We start from the raw sequence: 27884 nt of genomic DNA, 5'->3' as shown, positions 1-27884 counted from the left end.
AACTGCAGCTAAACTTGAGAAGGTCACTCCCTGGATACACCTCTCTCGCCTAAAACAGGTAACCTCCGATCCTGCGCTGCCCTCCTTAACTGACCCCTATCAGGTCTCCCTCATAGGATCAACCTCCTTAAAAATCACCTGGCGACAACCTCTGTCAACCATCCAAGAAGACACTGAATGATCTGGAAACTCTTCAACCTACAACTGTTCCTGACCCAACTACTACAAGACCTCTGGACCAGCGCCCCGACAGGAACCTCCTTCAAAGACCTGACCACATTGGTGTCTCAACTGTGGCTTCAGCGAACCTTCTACAACCTGACTCCAGGTGAAATTGATTTCTTTACTCTCATTCTCTACATCATTCTACATCCTAATGAACACTGTTCCTCCTCAGATTCAAGCAACCACCAACTTGGGGCCTTCTGCCCCTTGCCCTGACTGGCCTCTCCCCATCTTTCTAACTACAACTGCACTCTTAATCTTAGTCCTTGCTATAGGCCTAGTAACTGTCTCCCCTCAGGACTGGTCACCTATCCTTCGTCTTTTCGTCCGTATTGCCTACATTGTTAGCTGTGTTCTACTCTTAGGGTGCTACTTCCTCTGCACTGCCTAACTAACAGCCCCATGACTCCCCCGTTCCTTATCCTTGCTGCACTCCCCAGTCTTCTGGCTACTCCCTGCCCCTGCTCAGACATTTATTCTTATGTTCATTCCTTATGTTATAATATGGCTCCAAGATCATGCACCATGAACCTCAGTGGGGGGGAAGTCCAAATCCCTACTCACTGGTAAAGTACAAAAGAGAGGGAGTTTCATGAGCACCTGCCATAAGCCCAATGGAAGAAACATTTTTCTATCCCATTACCCATTGGGGGTACTCAGACGGGGGCAGGGTACGAGATCAAAATTGGGGAAAAGAAACAAGAACAGGTCATAAAGAACATAATTTCCTAGTTATAGGCGACCCCTGAAACTTATAAATGCCTAGACCTCCTTTCCCAATTATGGCCTCTTCTAAAACCTCCCTCTGGCAACCTACACCTTACCCGCCTTCTCAACTCTTCTTTCCAATTCTTCCAGTACACACAATACACATCCCAGTGTTGGATATGCATGTCACTGTCTCCCTCACCACACATAGCAATTCCCTTACCCTCAACCTGGCTATCACAGGGCAAGTATACCTCCCCTTCCCAACAAAAAACTACACAACTCATTGGGCCAGTCTCTGACAATGTCCTACTCTCAGCCTCTTCAAACCTGTATCAACTACTCTAGTCCCAACTACGCTGGTCTTACAAACTCCGCTCCCTCCTTCTGTTCCACTTGGGTTCTCTGGAACAGCACAAATAATTGCACCAAACAGGGACTCTTCATTCTCTGCAGGACCTATGCATATTCATGTCTCCCCCTGGACTCCCTTGGACCTTGCATCTTGGTCTTCCTGACCCCAGGTCTAACATTCCTCAAAGAAGAAGAGGTAGAACAAACAGTCTACCCCCAAGGGGAACTTTCCCTCAGGAAAGGACGAGCTGTCATATCCCCCCTCCTGATTGGGACTGGCACAGCAGCAGCCCTAGGCACCGGGATTGGGGACATCTCGACCTTGGCCCATTTTTACTACAAGCTGTCCCAAGAACTTAATGAAGACATGGAGCAGGTAGTGGAGCCCTTGTTTCAGTCCAAAGACAAATTAACTCATTAGCTTCTGTGGCCCTACAAAATAGGTGAGCCCTGGACCTTCTCACTGCAGAAAAGGGAGGGACCTGCCTTTTCCTAGGAGAGGACTGCTGCTATTTTGTTAATTAAATGGGAATAGTCCAGGGCAGAGTCAAAGAACTTAGAGACAGAATTGAACGCTGCAGAAAAGTTACAAAACCTTTACACTCCCCAAAACCTGTTCCAACAGATCCTCCCTTGGTTGCTCCCTTTCCTGGGACCATTGGTACTTATCATTCTATTCCTCTTATTTGGATCCTGTCTCTTCAATCTCTTTCAAAGGTTTCTCCAAGAACTGATTTGGGCCATCTCTCGAGACCAGGTCAAGACCGTTCTTCTTCTCAAGAGCCTCATCCCAAGCTCAGGAAAAGGAGACCCTGGGCCCTAGAATGATCCTCCATTCCAGACCCAAAACCATCACCCCTATCGAGCAGGTAGCAGCCAGAGAGATACGGCACTCTTTTTTCCATTTTTTATGATTTCAGGGTCTGGAATGAAGGAGTCTTTGGGCCTAGAAAAGAAAACAACAGTGTCAAAGGCCCTTGCTGAATCATCTAACTTCAGAGAAAACAAAACTGAACTTTAGGTCCCGCCTTGATGCTCCAGGCTGTATCTATCTGAGACTTATCACCCCCTGCCCAACTACAAATGCCATCTCAACTAAAGAATACCCAAAACATCCCGCCTGACTAATGTTTCCCTTATCGCTTCCGCAAACCTCCCTTTAAATATGAAGCCTCCCTGATCCCTCTTGCTCTCAGCCTGGTCGTTAGGCCAACTGTTGCCCCTCTTTGCATGAATAAAGGTAACCTACTTCCATGAGGTCATCTCTCCTTCTTTTCTGCCTCAGCCCAAATTATACCTTACAGGCAGTTGGGTAATTTGGCCCAAGGGCCATAGTTTGCTGACCACTGACCTAGACCATATAAAACTACTAAGTCTTGGTGCCCATGTAGAGTATACTGTTGTTTTCTTCTTTCAGATTACTTACTGTCTCTTATAAGTATTACTGCCTCCCTCTCTTCCATTCCAAACACAATGAAGAACTTGGCCAGGTTATATCCTGTGGGACCCTAGAAAAAGGGAGAAGGGGAAAGTAGAAGTATTGAAAAGCCAGAATCCCCCTGACACCTTTTTGGTTTTTTTTTTTTTTCCCCTGGAGGACCCAAAGTATGGGGATAGGCTTCACATCAGCTGGTTCTCTGGAGTTGTTTCCCTTTCATTTTCTCCTGGCCTCTAGTAAACTCATCTTGAGCTTTTCACCTGAGTCAAGAAAAATCATGCAATGATATTTTGTCCTTGCTTAGACCAGGTTGAGCAATAGCCCCTTGATGGCAGTGGCAGGGTTAATCATAAAGGAGTTCAGAGGTAACAGGTTGGAGGCTTGTAGGGGTGGAGGGGCAGAGAAATAATGTCTACGAGCATCTCTTCTCTAACAGTTTACATACATCATTTGGACCCTTATAGTAAGTTCACTATTATGATCCCAGGTTACAGATAGAGAAACTGATATCAGTATTTTATCCAACATTAATATATGGGCTATGGACTTACTATGTGCCAAGCACCCCTTTGCTTTACAAATATGAACTCATTTAATCCTCACACGTTTATGAAGTCGGAACTATTATTGCCTCCATGTTATAAATAAGGAAGCTATGCTATGGACAGAGGTTAAGTTACTTGGCAGAGAACACTCAGGTAATAAAGATAGAACCGGGTTTTTAATTCAGGCAGGGTTGGGACCTAGTTCTGACTCCAAAGCCTTGTTTTCTTCTTTGAACAGTGCAGTAATGTGTTCTTCCGTCCTCCTCCCCATCAGGAGATTTTCCATTAGTGCTAAAGCCTGAAGTTTTGAGTTTTAACTAATAAATAAAGTAACATTTCCTTATAAGTCCCTCAGCCCACAGTTCCAGGGTTCATGATTAACATTCTTATTTTTCTCTATCACAAAAGCACCTTTACTAGTATAGATGCTGTTGCCTGCTTTACAGGCACATGACATATTGAAATATTTTCCTTAGTGATCTCTCCTAATCCTGAATCTTGCTGTTTCGTCTCTGTTTGCCCTGTCTTCCTGTTTTCTTCTTCCTTCACCCCAGAATATTGCTGAGAATATTGCTGACATCTCAGTCACCCAGTTATGGTTCTTTCTTTTTTCATTGTGGTGTTGGACTAATCCAATTTCTTATTTTCCATTGGGTTACTAGATAATAATAATAAATAATATTTATCTTGATAATAGTGTAGATAATTACCATATCTTTCAGGGCTTCTCCTTAAAGGGTTTAATTCAAATGTTAGGGCTTAGATCAAGCACAGTGTGTTTGGCCCTGTGGCAGATAATGGGTAATAAAAATGTGGAAGATACTTCCTGCTTTTGATGTATTTACAATTTAATATTTTCCACAGGGATGGGATGTGGCTTGTCTCTTAATCTAACACTAACATTGGTCACTAATGACATATTAATATTACCAATACCCTCACATTAGTATTTATATTTTTCAGATAGAGATTTAGTGTTCCTACACCATAACTTCTTGAGCATGTTTTCTTACTGTAGTGCTTTCATTCTTCAATCTGTCCATCAGAACTGAGTATGATTATTTTCCTTACATTTGCCTCTGCTATTAAACCTTCAGTGGAGGCAGTCACAACATTCTAGGACTTTCATGACAGTAAGGGAGATAGTTTGAGATTTTAAGAAAAGGGACAAGCATTTCCTCCTGAACCTTAAAAAAAGCGGAACTTCTAGGCATTGTTCTACGTGTACAGATGAGAGTTGTGTAAGAGTAGAGATGGCTGGTCTTGGAATCTAGAGAGCTGAATTACAGTCGTGGCTCAGCCACTCACATGAGACTGACTAGCATTTATCGAACATTTACTATGCGCCTGTCACTTTTCTATTTACTTATGCTGTAAAGAGGAGGATACCATTATTATTCTCATTTTATAGACCAGGAAAGTGAGGCACAGAGCGCTTAAGTAACTTGCAGCGAGTCAAGGAATTGGTTTCATGTGGGCAGTTGGGCTCCAAATAGGTGATTTAGCTACTACCCTGTATTATTTCCTGATTAAAAGCAGCTAACATTACTAACATATGCAGCAGGTTCTATACTGATTTTCTGGAATCTTATCTAATCTTCACTAACAACTCTGAGATAAACACCATTTTCACAAGCAAGAAAACAGCTTCAGAGAAAGATGCCATTACTTAGCAGACTCAATCGAAAGCAGCCTCGAGGCTCCAAAAGTCTCTCTAATCCTCGAGCCACGAGTATCTTTGAGGATCAGTTTCCCCATCTTTAAAATGATGGGTGTGGAACAGATGTCTCAGTTCTATAAGAAGGAGGGTGAGGAGAAAAGAAAGATACCGCAGACGGGTGTGAGAGAAGGTGAAACAAAAAGGAATCAAGCCACAGTGGCCCACGGCATAACAAAACCGGGGTAGGTGAGGTTACAAATACGGGTAAGATTCCCGCCATGGAGGAGGCCCGGGGTGTTAGACCCAAAGGAGGCCTGCGGGAGACAACCGCCTGACCCTCTGTCTCTGACCAGGCTGGGCGCTGCCAGCGCGCACCGGCGGCCGAGGGGTAGGAGACACCTGTTTTTTTGTCCCAGTCCCGGGTAAGCACCTCACCCACCCAAATCCTGCTCCACAGGATTCTCCATGAAAGCCCTAGAAGGAAGGGGCGCGGCTTCCTAGTCCGCGCCGCAGAGCGCCACGTCCCTCTTGGCTCACCCTCCTCGAGGCTCCTACGCCTTAGAGCTCCACACCGCCCGCCTCCTAGCCCTCCGGCACCGCCTGGTCTCCGCCCTAGCCAATCGGCACCTTCCACTCTCCCGGTGGGACCAATCAGCGGCTGCCGGCTACCCGGGCTGTCGCCATGGCAGCAAGGAGGCGGGAGCGCGCCGTGGGTAGAAGTACAGAGCAGAGCCGGCGGCTGGGGGCTTTAGAGGCCAGCCTGTTCCCTGCAAGCGTTCAGCAGGCGGAGCCTTGCGCTTGGAGACCCGGCTTCGCAAAACTGGCGGCCTCGAGGTGGGTGAGGATCGGGAGGCTGGGGCGGGTCCTGAGATAAAGCTCAGTTCTTCGCCTGCCCTGCCCCAGCAGTGAGGATGGTGGGAACTCCACTATGGACGGGCACCGTGGGGAGTAGGTTCCAGCTCTAGCTGGAGGCGCGGGGTCCCTTTCTCCGTTCCACTCTCTGCAGGGCACCGGTGCTTTCTTTGGGGTCTATCAAGGGGCAGGCTCTTGGCGAAGAGCAGGCGAGGGGCGGTAAGTGCAGGACCGAGTCCCAGGGTGGGCTCCAGCCTGGCCTTGGCAGGGCGATGGGCAAGGGAGGTGCTCACTGGTGAAGAGAGTACACCTACCACTTCCAGGCTGATGCTCACCACATCCCGCGACACCGAGCTAAGCTAGGCCGGTGAATCCTGCTCTTCTACCGGTTCTGTTAAGCCGGCAGCCGCTGACAGCAGGAGAGGAGAAAGTTCGTGCCAGTTGCGGTATTGTGTTCTCTAAGTGACAAATCTTTAGATGTGAGATGGTGGTATGGAGTTTGAGAAAGACGGCACTGTCTTGTTGCACCTGCTAAATGGTAACTGAGTGACTAAATATGCTTATTGTTGTGGTTGGTTCTGGGCAGTGGTTTTGGATGACAATTATTTTTATAAAGTCAAGCAAGAGAGGAAATATGAACTTGAACCATTGAACCATTCTCGTTTCTTGGAGACAGAAACCTCTTGAAAGTCTCAAAGTGTCTATTAAACTGCTAAACTGGATACTGTCCATTTACACAATTGAATAAGAATGGTGCCATCTAAGCCTTTTAGTAAAGCTATTAAATCCGTGGGTGAATATGAACACCAAACTATGTATTACTTTGGTTAGAAAAGGGAGAAGGAGGGAGAAGAGAGGTTAAATGCAATTATATCTGATTGTCAATTTTGTTTGAAGGAAATTGTGGACTTTCCTTATAAGAACTGAATTGATGAGATGGTTGCTTTAAGGAATGGATGAAAAATAATATGATTAGTGGTATAATAGATTTGGATCGGGTAGCTTATAGTGGTTTTTTTTTTTTTTTTTTGCAGCCTGCTTAAATTCCTTGTTTCTTAAGATCCTCCCTCATAAATTTGATTGAATTGTGTGAGACAGTCTCCAGATTCTTGTATCTTGTTCCTCATAGATAGTGCCTTGGATTCATTCAGATTTAAGCCAAGTTGTATTTCTTGTTTTATAAATTTGAAAACTAAGTTCAACAAATGTTGAACAAACAGATATTTGAACAATTCTTCCTCAGTTAGTAGAGTTCCAAGTTTAAGAAAAACATGGAAATTTAGAATTAGAAATGAAATATCAAATAATATCCCTCTTGTTACTAGGGTGAACATAGGAACTTCTGTTTCTCATCTTGGTCTTGAAACTCCCCATGATCTGCTTCAGCTTTCCAAGATGAGTGAGAAATTCGTTTGTCTCCTTGTAGTTGTCCATGTTGTTCTCCATCTATTCTAGTTTTATCTGCTTTGCAAGGGTGGAGTCCATGTTGCGTTTACATATCTGATTTCCCGAGGTATTTATTGTTTATACCACACATTTTGTATATACCCTTTCAGTATGCTTTTTGCTAAGTTGATTTGTGCTCTGTAAATGCCAGTTAAAATGACTTGCACAATTAAGGTGATAAAGGTACTCTTCAAAACAGTGGCTATTGATTATGGGCACTAATATAGAGTATAGGTAGCATGCTCAATACCAGTGTCATTTTATTTTGGGGCATATTATATACCTCCTAGATATATCAAACTAATTTTTGTGTTATTTAGAATACGCACGTTCTAAGTGTTTTCCACTTTCTAAGGACCGTTTGGGTGACTGAAGTGTGTAAAATACCCTTATAAGTATTGGGTAGCTGGAGGAATCAAGTGTAAGATTTTAAAATGTATCAAAAATAATTCTTAAATAAATAATCCTCTAAGTATTGTGAGTAGTTGAGTTGACTGTATTTGCATGATAGATGGTTAACTTTTTAAAAATAATTGAAGGTCTAAAATGGGGAAATTGTTATTCTTATGCTTAATACATGCAGTTAGTTTATAGACTTTAAAAAACAGGTTTCTAACAATTTCAAATAATTTATTCAAGGAAAAACCTTGACAACTTGAATGACTAATCTAAATTTTCTAAAACCTCCACAATCTGGTAAAAACTATATTTCATTAGAATTAATTCTAAAGGCCAGATTCCAATCCTGGCTCTGCCATGTGATCTTGGCCAAGTCAGTTAACTTCCCTGTGCCTTAAACCTTTTATAAAAGTAGGATCTGAACTGAACCACTTCTAAGATCATTTCTGATTCCAGCATGTTCTGATTTTAAAAATCTAAAGCAACCTAATGAAAAATTAAATAGCAGCTGCATTTCTTTTATTTTTTGGCAGAACTTTTTGACATACTGTATTTTAGTTATCTGAAGTACAGTTCAGTCGCTCAGTCATGTCTGACTCTGCCACCCCGTGGACTGTAGCACGCCAGGCCTCCCTGTCCATCACCAACTCCTGGAGTTTACTCAAACTCATGTCCATTGAGTCAGTGATGCCATCCAACCATCTCATCCTCTGTCGTCCCCTTCTCCTCCCGCCTTCAATCTTTCCCAGCATCAGGGTCTTTTCAAATGAGTCAGCTCTTCGCATCAGGTGGCCAAAGTATTGGAGTTTCAGCTTCAGCATCAGTCCTTCCAATGATCACTCAGGACTGATCTCCTTTAGGATGGACTGGTTGCATCTCCTTGCAGTCCAAGGGACTCTCAAGAGTCTTCTCCAACACCACAGTTGAAAAGCATTAATTCTTCGGTGCTCAGCTTTCTTTATAGTCCAACTCTCACATCCATACACGACTACTGTAAAAACCATAGCCTTGGCGAGACAGACCTTTGTTGGCAAAGTAATGTCTCTGCTTTTTAATATGCTGTTTAGGTTGGTCATAACTTTTCTTCCATAGAGTAAGCATCTTAATTTCATGGCTGCAGTCACCATCTGCAGTGATTTTGGAGCTCCCCAAAATAAAGTCTGTCACTGTTTCCACTGTTTCTCCATCTATTTGCCATGAAGTGATGGGACTGGATGTCATGATCTTTGTTTTCTGAATGTTGAGCTTTAAGCCAACTTTTTCACTCTCCTCTTTCACTTTCAAGAGGCTCTGAAGTACAGTATGTGTAAATAATGAAGACATTGTAATTTTAATAAATTAAAAAATTTTGCTGTTGCTTTTATGTTTATTGAATATACATGTGAGCAACAGTACTTGCTTTTCAGAAACTCATTATCAAGCATGCTGTAGGGACTGGGGAGAGATAAATTAGGAGTTTGAGATTAATATACACACATTATCAATTATAAAACAGATAAGCAGCAGGGACCTGCTGAATATCACAGGGAACTATATTCAATATCTTAATAACCTATAATGTAAAATAATCTGAAAAGAATATATATATACACCTGAATCACTTTGTTGTGTACCTGAAAGTAACACAACATTGTAAATTAGTTATACTTCAGTTTTTAAAAAGAGTTGATTTAAAAAAAATTAATACTATAGCCATCTGTTAAGATTGGGAAAAAGGCAAAGTACTGGTTTTCTTGATTGGTGTCCTTTTCTACAGATATGAGCATCAAAGACACTAGGATCTATACTGATATCTTGATACAGGGAAGGGTTAGAATACAGCTCAGCTGGTCATACATCTGATATTTTATTTTAAATCTCACTTTCCTATTGACTCACTTTCAAATGGAAAAATGGAGTTGAGCAGTGGGTTGCCTTTTGCCCTTTTCACTGCTGCCATGGAGAAATTTAGAAGCCATCTATTTTTCTCCACCCCACTCCTTTTCTCCGTCAGAATTCTGACACTGACAGTAGGATGAAACAACCCAAGCTTCCTGACTTGAAGGAAGAAACCTGGGTCTCTTTCAGAAGCTTTATTTTAATGTCAGGGAGGAAGAGATTGTATTCTTCTTTTGTGGGTTGTATTTTTTTCACTGACCTGCACCAATACTTTGGCTGTGGCAATGCTCTAGAAAGAGCTCTAATGTGGCCTTTCAAAAAAAAAAAAAGACATTTTAAGGTTGTATGTCAAACTGGCTTATTGCTTTTTAAGTTCAATGACTTTGGGTGCTTACAACACAGATTTTTATTATTTAAATATATAGATATTAAATTTTCAAGATAGGAAGGGCATTACTATTTATGAAGCATTTACTGTTGCCATGTACTGTGCTAGTTCCATTGTATTCATTCTTATTTTCATCCAGTCAAAAACTTATGAAGAAGTATTAGTTTGATTTATGGATAGGAAAATCGAGACTCAGAGAGTCAAGTAGCTTGGCAGTAAATGGGAGTGGTTAGGATTCAATCTGCAGTTTATTTTTGACCATGCTAATAAAAGTCATGTGCCTTTCCAACATAACTTGCATATGATCACTCTCCTGCTTAGATAATTTTTTGTTAACTATAGTACCATGAAAAGAAATAAATATGTGTTCTTAAAATTTGAAGATATTTTATTTCTTTATTTTCTTTATATACTGCCTTGAAATAATTGATTATATTCACTGGTGAGTTTGCAATATAACTGCCTTATGTTTTACAGTTGGGTGGTGGGTTTCAAAAAAGAACTTGAGATGTTGTGCTTTATTACTGATCTCTGTGTTTTAGGCGTGAGCCAAGCTTAATTTTTAAAAGTGGTAATAACAGTAAAAAAGGATTCTAGGTAAAGATTTTAAGAAAAAATCCAGTTAAGGATTGAATGGGGAAACTTAGACTGTATATTGAAGTCTCACTGAAGAGGCAAAATAAGCTTTTAGTTTGAACTTTTCTTAACTATTTCAAAGAAGAGCAATATGGTAAAATCTTGGCATGTAAATAAATATCTTTGCTTATTTTGGTCTTTGATTCTATTTAGATAATATATTTCTTTTCCTTCCCCACTGGGATATGATATAGACTCCTTCCACCGTATAGAAATTTTGGCACCTTTTATTTTTACAGAATTTGACAAATATATACACTATAATGTGCCACTACCACTAATAAGCCTAAATTTATGTTCATGTTTATTTTTATTTATTTTTTAATATTCAGAACCTGTGAAGAGTCAGTTCTTACTGAAAAAGCATTGAGACAGGAGCCAGACCCACCTCTTCACTAATTTGATATTGTGCAAGTCACCTTACCTCTCTGGATCTCAGTTGCCTCATCTGTAAAAAGGAGATAGAAATTCTTAACCTGTTTGAAGGTAAGTGATCAGTTAAGAGGGCTTCCCAGGTGGCTCAGTGGTAAAGAACCCTCCTGCCAAGGCAGAAGATGTAAGAGACATGGGTTTGATCTCTGGGTCGGGAAGATCCCCTGGAGGAGGGCGTGGCCACCCACTCCAGTATTCTTGCCTGGAAAATCCCATGGACAGAGGAGCCTGCTAGGCTACAGTCCATAGGGTTGCAACGAGTCAGACACGACTGAAGCAACTTAGCACACTTGCACGATCAGTTCAGAAAGCAAAACTGAAAACAGACTTAGTGGTGGCTTAAACATAAAATATTTATTTCCTCGTGTAAAGTAATTCTTAAAGTAGGCAATCTAGGATAGTAGCTTCATAAAGTTGCCAGGGACCTAAACTTTTTCCAGTTCTTTCATCTGTTATCCCTAAAATGTGGCCCTGGTCCTCATAGTCCAAAATAGCTGCCAGAGCTGTATCCATCAAAGCAAAGTTCCAGGTAGCAAGGCAAAGGCCAAGAAGGATGCAACCTCTCCCTTTAAGGAGATTATTCTGAACCAAAGGAATTATCCTTTGGTTATATAATAACCAAAAGATTGTCCTGAACCAGGGAAGCAGGGAAATGTAACTGAATGCATGGTTGCCTTGAATAAAATTGGGCTTTTGTTATTGCAGAGGAAGGGAAGATTTGGATATTGACTGGCAAATAGAAGTGTTTGCACAATATGAATCTTTTTCTCTTTCATCCCTGAGATCTGTGTGCTGTGATAAGCACTCAAAGAAGCTTCAGTAATTTGTCATGTCAGAGTTTTAAGTCTGGTCATTATCTCCAGAAGGAAATAACTTTCATCTAACAAATTGTTTTTCTTTTTTTATGTTTATCCCAGGATTCATTGCAGAAGGTTTCTGTCTTAATTGGGTATTTGTTCTGGTTATTAAAAAAAAAATTACCCATAAATATTCAATAGTATATGTTTGTTATATAGCTAACATTTATTGAGCCACTTGCTTTATGCAAAGTACTAAAAAGACAGAGATAAGTGATCCAAAGAGTATCACATAATAAATCATCAGGAAGTAAATTTATGTTGAAAGTTGTTATCCACCTTAAGATACTTTTAAGTTCAATGTTGTCATGCAAGGAACATTGTTGCCTTTGTTGGTTAAAAGATATTGTTGTGGTTTTTTTTTTTAACCACTCAACTGTTAACTGTCTTGAAATTTCCTTTTACTTAACTACTCTCCCTTGCCTAACTTACTTAGGTATACCAATATTTTATTTCCTTCTAGAAGTTTATGGATAAATACTATGTAAATATACCCTATACTTGTCACATGAAATGATTCAATTGCCATTTTATTTGTAAAGAAAGTGAATTGAAATAAAATTTTGAGAAAAGGAAACTGAAATTTAGGGAATGGAAATTGGATGAGGGAAGAACTTAAAGATTCAGTTCATCATTTAGGGATATTAGAAAGAATATAAGGAGCATTTAGCATTGTAAGTCATCTGACTGAGAATATCTTATTTGCTGAATACAATTTTAATGCCTTAAATTTTTTTCAATTAATAGAAAGAATAATGTTATATGTTGTTCTGTAAGCAGCTTTTTTCAAATCGCAATTGTTTACTTAATAGGCTGCCTTCCACATTGGATTGAAAACCCTGTGAAGACAGAGACCATGTCTATCTCACTTACCTTTGTATCCAGCATGATATCTGGAATATAGTGGGTACTTAGTGTTTGTTAAATTAATAAATAACAGATAACAGAGTAAAGAAAACATACTTCAATTCAGTCTTAAATTTAAAAGCAATGGGAGTAAAACAAGAAGGTTAGAGGAAGAAAACAGTAGATGAGGAAGGAAGAGAGATTGTTGAAAGGAAAGCGAGACAAACTAGTTTCAGTTTTCTGTATTCTTCACCCTTCTTACCCACGACCATTCTTGTTAACCACTTCGAGGATATTTGTCCCTATAAGCAAAACAGGAAACACACACATACAGACACACACACACACATACACACACCCCTACCCACTCACACCCACTCCCACCCATCCACACGCACCCCAGGTAGACTTAATCCAGATAATTACTGGTAAGAATCAGTAGTTGAGAAATGTGCTTCTGTGTATGAATGGGAATTTTGTTTTGGTGGAGACAGGACAGGAGAGAGAAGCTTATTTTCAGGAATTGGAAATTGAGGGAAATTATTTTGTATCTACTGAATGTTAGGAGAGGCTTAAGAACTCTGTTTATTTTGTGCTTTTGCTTAAGGCACCAATGCCTTTGGGATCAGTGCGTTCCATGCTGTCTTGGGATCACTGCCTGATTTAGAATTTCACATTATCCTACTTGAGAGTGATAATTCAGCCTATCCTGGTTTGGATCAGTTTAGTGTGTCAACCTCCTTTGGCCCAGGACTTTCTTTTTAGGTCTCTGTTCTTATGGACAAAGAGGTTGATAAAAGAAAGGAGAAGACCATTCTTACTGATCTGAGAGTGGAAGAAAAGTATCAATAAATTAGTTTCCCTTTTTCTGCATTGCCTCTCTTTATCACTCATCTCTCCTTTTGTATGGCCATTCGTATATTACTGGATTCATGAAAATCTGGAAACTTGTCTCTGACACATTTGACATTATCTTGGCATTTAAAGAGATTTTTACAACATTACTTTTATACCTAATGAGCTAGAAAAATGTACATTTCTTTTGTTATGATAGCAGTTAACTTTTATTGAGGCCTTATTAAGGAGTAAATGTTTTAATTAGCTTTAGGCTGCAGTAAGTTAATTGTCCTAATTATTTATAAAAATAAACACTAAGAGATTCAAAATTAATAGAAGGGAAAAGTATATTTAAAAAATTCTTCATCAATCAAAAACAAAATTTAGACACAGGCAAGAAAGGAGAGGAGATAAATAGTAAAGAGGCAGGGTACATAGAAAGCCCCCCAAAAGGTGGTGTTTCATTGACTCTAAGACTCCATTCATGGGGTCGCAGAGAGTCAGACACGACTGAGCGACTGAACCGAACTGAACTGAAGACTCCATTTGTTGCAGGAAGGAGACTCCATCTCTTCCAGGGCCCAAAAGTGGGCTCTTATCTAGCACTTGGCAATGAATTGCCGGAGGAGACACATGAGCTGACAAAGTAAGAGGTTTTATTGGAAAGGGAGCCCAAGGGGAGAGCAGTAGGGTAAGGGAACCCAGGAGAAGTGCTCTGCCACGTGGCTCTCAGTCTTGGGTTTTATGGTGATGGGGTTAGTTTCCGGGTTTTCTTTGGCCAGTCATTCTGACTGAGAGTCCTTGGTGACACGTGCATTGCTTAGCCAAGATGGATGCCAGCAGGAAGGATTCTGGGAGGTGGTCTGACACGTGTTTCTCCTTTTGACCTTTCCCGAACTCTTCTGATTGGTGGTGGCTTATTAGTTCTGTGTTTGTTACTAGGACCTCCTGTCCTAAAACAGCTCATGCAAATGGTTACTATGGTGCCTGGCCAGGGTGGGTGGTTTCAGTCACTGTGCTTCCCCTAACACACTGATATTAAGACACACCATTTTATACCATATAGAATACATATTGCCCATAAAACTGAGTTCTTTATCACTTAGAATATCATTCTGTGTTTACTGAAAGTGCTTTTTAAGATATATTTAAACATACAGGTTTTTCTTACATCGCATTTGCAGATACATTAAGAAATTTAAAGAAGCTAAATAAATCAGTTAAGGTATTTCTAAGACTCACATTCATAACCTAAGTCTTCTGAAATGCTTCCTTGATTCAGAATTGTGAATGTTTGTGTTTTCCCACATGACATTTTCCTCTCTACTGTGGAGAGTGATGTGATTTAATTCTGGGAGTTTCTTTAAAACCATTTGCCTGGAATTTTCTTCCAAGCCTCTGACCTTCATTTTGCAAGCTTTGATTCCAGTGCATTCCTGAAGATGATCATCATCTTACAAGCTTTGATGCTGGTGCTTTTCAAAAGATGATGATGGGAAGTTGTCAGATTCATCTTCTTTCCCCAGTCCCTCCATCAGTGGTTTATTTACCACTGAGGGGTTACAGTTTGTCTAGACATAGCATCAGAAATAGCATCCAGTTGGGATGCCTTTCAGGTAACCTATTCTTCAAATATTCAGGTATGCAACCTCAGAATGCATCAAGAACTAAACTCACACACTTGGAAGGCTACTAAAGGCTCTTGGACATTCAAGCCAGCTTTAGTTAACCTTCCTTTAACTTAGCCATAATCCCTCTTTTACATGTAACAGTAGCATTTTTGGGAAATTCTTTTGTAGTTTAGAATTTAATATGGCAAGAACTTTTGGCCATAGATGCCTATGCTAGTGTTCAGTAATATGCTATTTCTTGTGTAACTCATTCTTGGAGTATCAGTCTCTAACTCTTTAGCATTACTGTATCATTTTGAGGGCTAAAAAGAGCATCAGGGTTTTTTCAGCATTTCCTATTGACTAAATTCATCTTTGTTTTTTCCTCAAAATTACTTGGAAGTTATGTGGCTTCTGTTCAGTGGTGGTTGGAAGTCTCTGACAAATTGACATTTGCCTTAATGATTCATGAATCCATCAAATCAGTCTTATATTCTATATAATTTTTTTTATTGGAGACATAGTTTCTGCTGCCTTCATTTGCGTTGTTTGAATGCTTAAAAATAATCTTGTTCTATCTCAAAATGTAAGGTAATTTTGTCTATTTGTAGATATCTTCCTGTCTGTAGTCAGGTGAAACTCTTAGATGTTCCTTTACAAGAAAATGTAAAGTTACTATTATTCCTTTGACATCAAATATTTGCTTTACTAATATCAACTACTTCATTTCTATGTTTACAAAATAAATTTTTCTTTTTTTTTTTTTTTGGGCCAGAAGGCTTGTAGCATCTTGTTTCCTGAACAGGGATTGACCCTGGGCAGTGAAAGCCCAGAATCCTAACCACTAGGCCACCAGTTGTTGTTGTTGTTCTTGTTCAGTTGCTTAGTCATGTCCTCTTTGTGAAGGCATGGTCTGCAGCACACCAGGCTTCCTTGTCCTTCACTATCTCTCAGATTTTGCTCAAACTCATGTCCATTGAATTGGTGATGCCATCCAACCGTCTCATCCTCTGTCATCCCTTTCTTCTCCTGCCTTCAATCTTTCACAGCGTCAGGGTCTTTTCCCATGAGTTGACTCTTTGCATCAAGTGACCAAAGAATTGGAGTTTTAGCTTTAGCATCAGTGCTTCCAAAGAATATTCAGGATTGATTTCTTTTAGGATTGACTGGTCAAACCAGGCCACCAGGGAACTCCCCCAAATAGCCTTTCATTTTAATGCCAAATCATAATTTAATCCTTTTGAAGATGTATTAAATGGCAATTAAATTCAGTTTGTGAGAGACCAAAAATGCAAAAACTCAGTCTAAAGTAATAGCAGTAGGAATAGCTATAATAAAGTTCATGTGTGTGTTGACAGTAAAGATTATGTTGCTATTGCCACTTAATCAACCACTTTTTAATGTTCTATTAACTAAAAAACACTCTGATTTCTGAGATGTTAAACTGAGGAATTAAGTACATTGTCAGTAATTTGATTAAATATAAACAGAGAAAATACTCTAGTTGGAAAGACTGGTATGCTGAATTTTAAGAAAGTGTGTGAGAATGTGTGTGTGGGTGTGTATGTGTATCTACACACTAATAAAAAAAAAAAAACTGGTTTAAAAACTATCAAAATAGACCTTAAGGCAAATTGGGATATAAAGGTCACTCAAATGTGAAAAAGATTAAATCTACCAGAAACCTAGAAAATCTTGTTTGTGTACATTTAAAAACATAGCCTCAAAATATTTAAAGGAAAATGGCCAGAATTATAAGGAAAAACAGATAAATCCAAAATTAAAGTGCAAGATTTTCACTTTTCTAGTATGATAATAGTCATTTTATCTAGACAAAAATGATTAAGAATGTAAAAACTGGATAATTATGAAAAGTTATAGAGCTTAGCTAATTTTAAAACTTACATCAGTTCAGTTCAGTCGCTCAGTCGTGTCTGACTCTTTGCGACCTCATGAATTGCAGCACTCCAGGCCTCCCTGTCCCTCACCAACTCCAGGAGTTTACTCAAACTCATGCCCATTGAGTTGGTGATGCCATCCAGCCGTCTCATCCTTTGTTGTCTCCTTCCTCTTCTGCCCCCAATCCGTCCCAGCATCAGGGTCTTTTCTAATGAGTCAACTCTTTGCATGAGGTGGCCAAAGTACTGGAGTTTCAGCTTCAGCATCAGTCCTTCCATACTTTTATAGTAAATTATGTTTGCAAATTGTAATTGTTCCTTTTTTAATGTTCACATTTCTTTTACAAGCTCAGGTTTTTTTCTCTATTTTTCATTACTTTAAAAAAAGTTGAAGTATGATTCACATATCTTAAAATTCACTCTTTAAAAAGTGTACAGTGTCTCACACTCTGTATCCAAAGTGTGAGACGTTCCTGGCTTTACTTCCTTTTTACTATATCTAGACAGGAAATTTTATTGGTAGTTGATTTTTGTGTTCTTTGTATCCCACCACCTAAATTTTCTATTTGATATACCAAGGCAGTTTTCAGCTGATTGAATAAGCAGTGTTTGGTTTAAAGGCGTTTATAAATCATATAGCTTAATCATTTCTTAAAATTGTTGTGAATACAAGCAATTTTATTAGTATTTCTAATAATGTAGCAGAAAAGATCTACACTTTATTCAGTGGAATTAACTACTAATAGAATCTAAGAGCATAAATAATACTGAGGTCTTATAGCAAGTGGATAGTGTATACACCTAAATTTAATTTGCCTTACTCTTCTTAGGTATAACACCTTTTAAAAAAAATTAGAGTTTAACTGCTTTACAATATTGTGTTAGTTTCTGCTGTACTACAAAGTGGATCAGTTATATGTATACATATATCCCCTCCCCTTTGAGCCTTCTACTTCCCGCTAGTGGTAAAGAACATGTCTGCCAATGCAGGAGACTTAAGAGATGTGGGGTCTGATCCCTGGGTCATGAAGATCCCCTGGAGAAGGAAATGGCAACCCACTCCAGTATTCTTGCCTGGAAAATTCCATGGACAGAGGAGACTGGCAGGCTGCAGTCCATGGGGTTGCAAAGAGACTGAAGTAACTTATCATGCATGCATTCCCTTCCCCTTGAGCCTCCCACCTCCCCCGTCTCATCCCTCTAGATCATCACAGAGCACCGCGCTAAATCCCTGTACTAGAGAGCATCTTCCCACTAGCTATTTTACACATGGTAGTATCATCCATTTTTCTTTTCCTTGAGGATCCAAATTTACTTTTCAGATAAGCATTCTCTTTGTCTCTCATTGCAGAGGAGGTTTATGAATAACAGAGCTAAGGGAAGCAGTATGTTTTCAAATGTTAGCTACTTTGGAACCACCTGTATTTTAACCACTTGTTAAAATAGACTTTGCATCCCTCACCCCCCCACCTCCCTCAAAGATTCTCTGATTTAGATGATCTGGAATAAGCCCTGATCATTTCTAACAAATTCCCAAGTGGTGCTGGTGCTGCTGGCTCAGGGACCACCATGCTTTGAGAATCACTGCTTAAAAGCAGACAGGCTTTCAGTCACTCCCAGGTCCACACTCTGGATCTACCACTTACTGCCATGTGATCCAGTTCAAAATTTTTAACTGATATGTTTCAGATTCCTGTACTTTAAAATGGGAATAATAGTGTTTATTTCACAGGGCCATTGTAAGAATTAAATTAATGTAATAAAAAAATTTAGCATACTGATTAGTACGTAGTGTGTGTGTGTGTGTGGGGGGTGGTGAAAGTCGCTCAGTCGTGTCCGGCTCTTTGCGACCCCATGGACTATACAGTCCATGGAATTCTCCATGCCAGAATACTGAAGTGGGTATCCATTCCCTTCTCCAGGGGATCTTCCCAACCCAGGGATCAAACCCAGGTCTCCCGCTTTGCAGGAGGACTCTTTACCAGCTGAGTCACGAGGGAAGTACGTAGTAGACACTCAATAGATGGTTTCTGTTGTTGTTTATAATGAGCCTAGAACTCAGTTAAATGTTTATGTACCATAAACTCATCCACTATTTTAGAGCAGATTCTCAGACACTTTTTGTCACTTTGAGATGCTATCAGGACACGTGCACACAGACATTTTCATATATACAAACACGTTCCTCCGTGACTCTCTTCATTTTATGATATACTTGAAAGAAGAATGAGAGAGTAGAAATGACAAATTGGTGAAGGGATTCCACTTCCAAGACTGTATTTAACTAAGGTTTATTTTTATTACTCTCAGGCTTCTATTGTGTATTGAAGTAAAGGTGGACACTATTAAAAAGGGCATATTTAACAGCATACAACATAGCTTCCAGTTGCTAAGCAGAACTGTTTATTAATGCATGTGTTGTATGGTAGGAAAAGGAGAGCCTGAGGAACATTGGAGATGAACCCAGGGTGGAGGAAGGAGTCTGTGTGAAAGGGTCTTTTAAACTCCGGATTGACTGTATCAAGTGATAGTAGTCACAGTTCCTGGTGGGGCTTGCAAAATGAAGTTATGGAGGTATAACACTGAGCTGACTTTCCACATGCACATTGTAGAGACTATTCAAATCATTTTTAGCTTCCCTGGTGGCTTAGTGGTAAAGGATTTGGCTGCAGTGCAGGAGCTGCAGGTTCTGTCCCTGGGTTGGGAAGAGCCCCTGGAGGAGGACATGGCAACCTACTCCAGTATTCTTTTTTTTTTTTTTCCAGAAAAGGATATTTTTTTATTCAAGTAACTGCAAATAGGAAACCAGAGGGGAGCCCCAGGCTGGGACAAATAATGGCTACCTCCTCCCTGACAGAACAGGTGGAGAAGGTGGCCCCTACACCTGACAGTCAACACGGGCCCCCCCTCTCTGCTGCAGCATCCTAGGGGCAGGACCCCACCTTCCCTGGGACTGGGGGAGTCTGTACCCAGCCTGCTTTGTATTCTTGCCTGGAGAATCCCATGGACAGAGGAGCCTCGTGGGCTACAGTCCATAGGGTCATAAAGAGTTGGACGTGACTGAAGCAACTTAGCATGCATGCCCAAATCATTTTAGCAATTATTCATTTTCTAACTATATGTGTACTATGTTAGGGGCCATTGAGACTCAATTAAGCCCCAGAAGTATATGTAGAAGACATCAAAATTGACTTGAGCAGTTAAGTCATAACTTGGGCTTTTCAGTCGTGATTACACTTAAAACTCTAGTGTTGTCTAATAGTCATTTGGTCAGCCTGTTTACAGTGGCATAGGGGACTTGGCAAAGGTAAACAAAAATTTCAATTCAGAATTAAAAAAAAACTAACTCACACTTTTTAAATTTTTTAAAAGGTAAAATGTATTGCTAATAAATACTTGAAAACATGGTCAACATCAGTAGCCAATAAAACGCAAATCAAACTCACAATAAGATACTGCTTCACACCCAGTAGGTTAGCTATAATAAAAGATAGACAATAAATAGTATGTGTTAGCGAGGATGCAGAAATTAGGGCCCTTATATAGTGCTGGTGGTATGGGAAAAGATATAGCTGCCATGGAAAACAGTTTGGCAGTTCCTCAAGAAATTATAAATGGAGTTACAGAATTGATCTAGCAATTCTCCTCCTAGATACACAACAAAAAGTATTCAAGTTGTTGTGTTAAACACAGTAACTGGAACATAAATATCCATAGTAGTATTATTCATACTAACCAAAAAAAGTAGAAATAGGACTTCCCTGGTGGTGCAGTAGCCAAGAATCTGCCTGCCAGTACAGGAAACACAAGCTCGATTCCTGGTCTGGGAAGATTCCACATGCTGTGAAGCAACTAAACCTGTGTGCCACAACTACTAAGCCCATGCTTTAGGGCCTAAGAGCCGCAACTACTGAGCCCTGGAGCCTAGAACCTGTGTCCGCAGCAAGGGAAGCCACCATAATGAGAAGCCCGAGCACTGCAATGAAGAGTAGCCCCCGCCCCCTGCAACTAGAGAAAGCCCGCTCACAGCAACAAAGACTGAGTGTGACCAATAAATAAATAAAAATTTAAAGCAACAACAAAAAAGGAGACCATTTATTGTAATCTTTAATAAAAAAAGAAAGCATAAATAACCCAAATTTTCATCAACTGATGAACTGATAAACAAAATGTAGAATATCCATACAGTAGAATATCTATTCAGCTGTAAAAAAAAAAGAATGAATTGCTGATTCATGTTACAACATGGTTGTACCTTGAAAGCATAAGGCTATATGAAAAAAGCCAGATATAAAAAAGACCATATGTTATACGATTCCGTTTATATAAAATGTCCAGAGTAGGCAAATCTATATAGACTGAAAGCAGATTTATGGTTGCCACAGACTGAGAGAATAGGAGAAATGGGGAGTGACTGCTAATAGGTATGTGGTTTCTTTTTTGGTGTGATGAAAATGTTCTAAAATTGGATAATGTTGATAATCACACAGCCTTGTGAATGTACTAAAAACCACTGAATTGTGTGATTGAAAAGCGTAAGTTTTATAGCATGTAAATTATATCTCAAAAGAACAGAAGCAAAGCATATACCTATAGTGGGCATGAAGCATGAAATGAGAAATAAACCTTTGTTATCATAAAAAATCGTTGTGAGAAGAGTAGGTGATTCATGGCCGGGAAAAGATTCTGTGGGAAGACAAATCATCCTTCTGTTAGAGATTCCTAACACTGAGTAGCCCGTCTCAAGTTCTAAAAGTCTTATGAAGATGGGAACATATTTAACTTCATTGAGCCAGTATCTCCCAAAATTTCATTATAAGTAACATTTACTCACAACAGTCGTGTTGAAGGACTAGTGTCCTAGAGAAGAGTGAGTCTTGGACTTGAGTATCCATATGTAGGGATCACTTGGAGTGTTTGTTAAAACAGATTCCAGGGTCCCACCCCAGAGATTCTGACTCCAGAAGTCTTTGGTGCAACCTGAGAATCTGCATTTCCAACAAGCTCCCAGATGATTTTATCCTTTAAGTTTGAGAACTAGACTTTGAGTAACATCTTTATAGAATAGACAAATCCTGTACCTTAGATGGAAGAATTTTATGGCAAGTGAATTGTATCTCAATAATGATGCTAAAAATTTTGATATACTAGAAATAGCACTAAAATGTGAATTCTAGTGATTTTGTTAATTCAAGACAATGCTGTGTGAGTGAATTATTTCCATTAAAATTTCTTCATCTGTAAAATGAGTCACTGCTATATACTACCTAGGGTTGTGGTGAAAATGAGGCAGTGTATTCTTCCAGACTGGGTTCTGTGGATAAAGACGTGTTACTTAAAAAAAAGTCCATGGCCAGCTAAGTTTGGAATTCTCTGAATTAAATAATGCATATTCCAGATTGACGGTCAGACCATTATTTTTGACTTGGATCCTATTATCAGTCTATGTGTATCAAATAAATTAAGTATGAGCTTTTCATTCATTCTAATTCTGGTAGTAGATCCTCTGGAGCTACAAATATCCTTATGAAGTAGAAAATTAATAAGCAAGATTTGAACAATATTTTTTTAAAAAATTTATTTATTTATTTTGGGCTGCACTGGCCCTTGGTTGCTGTGAGCAGGCTTTCTCTAGCTGGAGAGCAGGGCTTACTCTCTAGCTGTGGTGCTTGGACTTCTCACTGTTGTGGCTGTCTTGCTGCAGGGCACAGGCTCTAGGCATACAGGCTTCAGTAGTTGCAGCACATGGGCTCAGTAGTTGTGGCACATAGGCTTAGTTGCTCAGTGGCATGTGGGATCTCCCTGGACCAGGGATTGAACTGATATCCTCTGCCTTGCAAGATGGATTCTTAACCACTGGAACACCAGGGATGTCCAAGATTTGAATAATATTCTGGGACCAGCACTAGTTGTTACTCTTTTGCTTCAGCCCTGTTACATCCTGCTTGATATTTTATTGACCTATTTATTTGAAAAATTCTTGACCAAAAAGAACTTTGTCATATATGGGAAGAGAAGAGGGCAACAGAGGATGAGATGGTTGGATGGCATCACTGACTTAATGGACATGAGTTTGATCAAACTCCAGGAGATAGTGAAGGACAGGGAAGCCTGGCACGCTGCAGTCCATGTGGTCACAAAAAATCAGACATGATTTAACAACTGGACAATGAATAACATTGGCTATGATAAAATAATGTCTGGTAAGGTTAAGAGAATATTTTCAGCCAGTTATTTGTCTTTTTAAATCAATTTATGTTCATAGAGCAAATTACTTTCAAAATTAGATCAAAGCTAATTTAAATATCATATCCAGAAGTAATTTTGGCTCTTTAGTATTTTAATTGAGAAAATATATATATATATAGTCTTCCCTTCTCCCTTTCTTAAACTTGGGCTATTTATTTTTTAAAAAATTGAGTCCCTCATTACCACCTTTATTTGAAGCTTTTTAAATTAACCAAATGTTTTCTTATATAAGCAGTTTAAACTTTAAAATTTTGTTTACTTGTTTTTTTAATTTTAGCTGAAAAGCATTTCTTTCCTGATTTTCTTTAGTGATCTATTTTAAGCATTATTTTTGATGTTATAATCTATTCTTAACCCCTTTCCTAGAATTCTGGAATTCCTAGAATTAAGCTCCCTAAAATCAAATATATTATATTATTAATTGTGGTATTATTAATGTGGTACTAATGTGGTAATGTGGTATATATATATATATAGTTTGAAAATGTTTTTTCAGAACCTTAATATGATTTTGCCTTTATTTCAGATGAAGTGGAGGACCATCCTTCCACAATGTTGTTTTCTCTTGTTTACGTGCTCACTTACTACTCTTGAAGCTGTGCCTATAGACATAGACAAGACAAAAGTAAAATCTGCTCAGCCTGTGGACAGTGCAAAGATAGAACCACCAGTAAGTGAAATGACAAAGATAACCTGGTGGGAAGAATTTTAGCTAAAATATTGCAAAGATTTGTTATTTATAAAATTGGAAATTTAGGAACTATTTTTCAAAAAGTAGTAAAATGTATAATAAATAAGTAAATGTTGTTGTTTAATATTAGACAAAATTTATTTAATGTAGTTATGTTATATATATATATATCTAATTAGTATATTAGATAGTATATAAGAGAATACATTAAATGATGTATTTCCAAGATGGAGATAACCAGCCAAGAAAACATTGTATTATATTCAGAGAAGAGACAGATAACAATGAAGGAGACAGGTAACAATGGGGTAAACTCAATAATTTTAATATTATTGGTTAAGTCTACTTTGTCTAAGTGATAGAGAAAATTGGCTTTTACATAGGAGTAAAACATGACATTGGTTCTGATACAACGTTCTTCATTTGAGAAATACAGTTTTTTAACTTTGCCCAAACTGTCAAAGTCGGTTTGTCTCAGTACCATTTTTCTAGACATTTGTTTTTTTGTTTGTTTTTTAGGATTGAGATCTTTAGATACAGGGAAGGAAAAACTTTCAGAAGAGTTATTGTTTGTTTCTTAATTTGAAGGATACTGGACTTTATTATGATGAATACCTCAAGCAAGTGATTGATGTGCTGGAAACAGATAGTCATTTCAGAGAAAAGCTCCAGAAAGCAGACATAGAGGAAATAAAGGTAAATGTAATTAAATAATTGTTTGACAAATATTTAAGCATGCCAGACACTGAGCTAAGTATTGGGATTACAAAGATGAGTCTCATTCGCAGCCCTTAAAGAACCCTCAAGGGAGACTAATACCGAGAAAAAGATTACTACAATGAATATGTGATAAGTGTATAATGTATTTTGGAGATATAAGATTGGACACCTAATTCAGTGGGGGAAGGTGGGTCATATTTCTTCCTAGAGATTATGTCTATTGCTTAAAGATGTGGCTGAGAAAAGGAGAAAGACTGGGAGGCATCCCAGGTCAAGGTGCAGGAGATATATAGGAACCTGGAAGTAGCAAATGTTTCTGGAAGCTAGCCTGGGAAGTGGAGGCCATGATTGGCCTAAAGATGAGGTTGGAAGGAATCATGGGCTAGATGATAGAGGGTCTTGTACATCATGGTAAGAGACTTGAAACATGATGGGAGGCCAGCAGGAAGCTATTCAAAGGTTTAGAGTTAGTTTAGTTCTGGTGTTTAATCAGACCCAGATTAACAGAGGATGTAATGGCCCATATCTTATCTTAATAGGGGAGGTTTAATTAGCCTCTGTCCTAAGAACCCCATTTATTAGACATTATCTTAGTCCTAGACCTCTCCTTCGTACTCATAATAAAGAAAAGAGGTTGCAAAAACAAGATCTGACATGAGAGATTCTTTTAAAGCCCATCCTTGAAGGGTGAAAGTGAAAGTGTAGTCTCCCAGTCGTGTCCGACTCTTCGTGACCCCTTGGACTGTAGCCCACCAGACTCCTCTGTCCATGGGATTCTCCAGGCAAGAATACTGGAGTGGGTTGCCATTTCCTTCTCCAGGGGATCTTCCTGATCCAGGGCTTGAACTCGGGTCTCTTGCCTTGAGGGAGATTCTTTACCATCTGAGCCACCAGGGAAGCCCATCCTTGAAGGGTAATGAATCCATTTAATTTGGTTTATCTTAGAGTCAGAAGTAAAAAAAAAAAAAAAAAAATTCAATGATTTAATTTTAAACTTTCAGTTATATCTCTCAAGATAGTTTTATTGGTTTGCTTATATTATTCTTATCTGTTTTTAACTTTCCTAAAAAATTATCTCAGCTGTTTCTAGAATCAGAACTAGAGAACTTCATTTGAAGGAAACATTCTGGATCAAGCATCCTTCTTATTTTAGTTTCTGTCCCTGGTCTGGGCCCCTTTTGAAAGTCTGACTGCGTAAGGTTGTGGCTGCTATCAGAGCCTGTGTGTAGCTTTTAGTTCACAGCTTTCCTCTTGGAAGCTGTGAACTTTTCTGGGAGAATGGTAGCAGCCTTATGCCAATAATTCCCTTGAATTATCTTTATTTTATTTTATTTGAGAATTTCCTTTTTTAAAAAAAATTGACATATATTTGACATATGGTATTATATTAGTTTAATGTTTAGGACATAGTGATTTGACATTTGTATACTTTGGGAAATACAGGTCTAGTAACCATCTGTCACCTCACAAAATTAATACAATATTATTGACTGCACACCCCATGTAGTGTATTACATCCCCATGGCTTATTTATTTTATATCTGGGAGTTTGTACCTCTTGATCCCCTTCACCCATTTCATTTCTTCCCCAACCTCCCTCCACTCTGGCAACCACCAATTTGTTCTCTGCATGTGTGGGTCTGTTTTTCATTTGGTTTAGTTGGTTTGTTCTGTTTTTTTAGATTCCACATATGTCAGGCAGCATTTTTCTTTCTCTGCCTGATTTATTTCACTTAGATAATACCCACAATCCCCTGAATAATCTTGTGTTTCCTTGAAAAATTTATTTGAGCTATGGAACTAATTTCCTGGGATGAAGGATATCTAATAGAGACCTTTCAGTGTCTCTTATCTACAATACTTCAGTTAGGACTAAGAGCATTATTTGAGGGCCAACAAAAATGTGGATAATGGGAGTTACTATATAGAAATAACCAGGGGAAAAAAGGCAGCTAGCTTGGCTTATTTGGTATGGGAATACTTTTATAACTGTCTTCCTTTCACAGTCAATTCCTTTTCTTTATGAGGTTGGACTGGGGAGGCGGGGAGAAAAAAATGGAGTAAGTTAAACAGTTATTTAATGAAAAAGAAATGAGTAAAACTAGACAACAAAACCCAACCCAACAGAATCATTTCAAACAGCTAGGCAGTTCCTCTTTTCTCAGGAAAAACTGGAGAAAAAGTTAGAAGTTGTCCTTTCCTTTTCAGCTAAGCATTTTGAAAGGAGACTCACACTACATTTCTTCCCTTACCAAACATTGCTAACTGGGAGGATCATGGCATTTCCTGTGCCACTTCCCCGAGTGTACTTTTGTGAAGGATGTCATGACTTCTTAATTGCCAGATCTAGTGAGCACATTCTATTCCTCTTCTTACTGGACTCCTTTATTTTATCTCAGTGGTTCTCAAAATTTTGAATTGTTAAAACGGATTTCTGGGCCCCACCTCCCAACTTTATGATTCAGTAAGTCTAGGGCCTGCGGATCTGGTGTTCCCAAGTGACGTTGGTGCTTCCGCTTGAGAACTATTGTTTTATCAATAATAGTGACCATCTCTCCTTGAAATATACTGCTCTTTTTGCTTCTGTAGCAGACTATTCTCTTGGCTCTCCTTTCCCCACTCTGAACATTCTTTCTTGGTGTCCCTTGTGGAGTTTCTTTCCCTTCCCTTCCTCAGCAGGCCCCCTTGACTCAAGCCTGAAGGGTTTGTGTGCCTGATTGCTAGCTAGACTTGCAGTTTATGATTGCAAATGCATTTATAAACAAGAGAAAGTAAACCACCAACTATTTCGTTTCTTAAAATTTGAAGCATGTATCTATTCGAATAATCTAAGTAATCAAAGGAGACAACCTAAAAAAGATGAATTTTGATAAGTTTTTTATATATGGAATGACTAAAGCTTAAGGAAGCCGTGTTACTTAAAAAAGCTTTATCAGAATATAATTAATATACCATAAAATTTGCCCCTTTAAAGTATACAATGCAGTGGTTTTCATATATGTACAGAGTTATATAACCATCACTACTATCTAATTTTAGAACAATTTTATTTCCTCTAAAATGAAACCCTGTAACCATTAAGCAGTCTATCTCCCTTTCCTCTCCTCAGCCCCTGGCCAACATTAATCTACTTTCTATCTCTGTGGTTTTGCCTATTCTGTGCATTTCATATGAGTAGAATTATACAAAATTTGGCCCTTTGTGCTTGGCTTCTT

The 27884-nt window shown here is 39.0% G+C and overlaps 1 protein-coding gene across 2 annotated transcripts in view; it reads left to right on the top strand.

Annotated features, from left to right (window-relative positions):
• The first annotated feature begins 5617 nt into the window (after positions 1-5617).
• NUCB2 (nucleobindin 2) overlaps positions 5618-27884 on the top strand; it is a 40293-nt gene continuing 18026 nt past the window's right edge. The window contains exons 1-4 of one of the 2 annotated variants that reach the window (XM_043481649.1): positions 5618-5764; positions 10862-11015; positions 23785-23928; positions 24538-24645. In XM_043481649.1, the coding sequence (XP_043337584.1) occupies positions 23785-23928; positions 24538-24645 (252 nt within the window). In that variant the 5' untranslated portion in view covers positions 5618-5764; positions 10862-11015. The remainder of the gene's footprint in view (positions 5765-10861; positions 11016-23784; positions 23929-24537; positions 24646-27884) is intronic. The other variant, XM_043481651.1, reaches the window with a different exon arrangement.

The sequence above is a fragment of the Cervus canadensis genome, chromosome 11 (assembly GCF_019320065.1).
Source record: "Cervus canadensis isolate Bull #8, Minnesota chromosome 11, ASM1932006v1, whole genome shotgun sequence".
In the NCBI taxonomy this organism is placed as follows: Eukaryota; Metazoa; Chordata; class Mammalia; order Artiodactyla; family Cervidae; genus Cervus; species Cervus canadensis.
The sequence above is the reverse complement of the archived record's forward strand: the minus strand, read 5'-3'. Positions and strand labels throughout refer to the sequence as shown.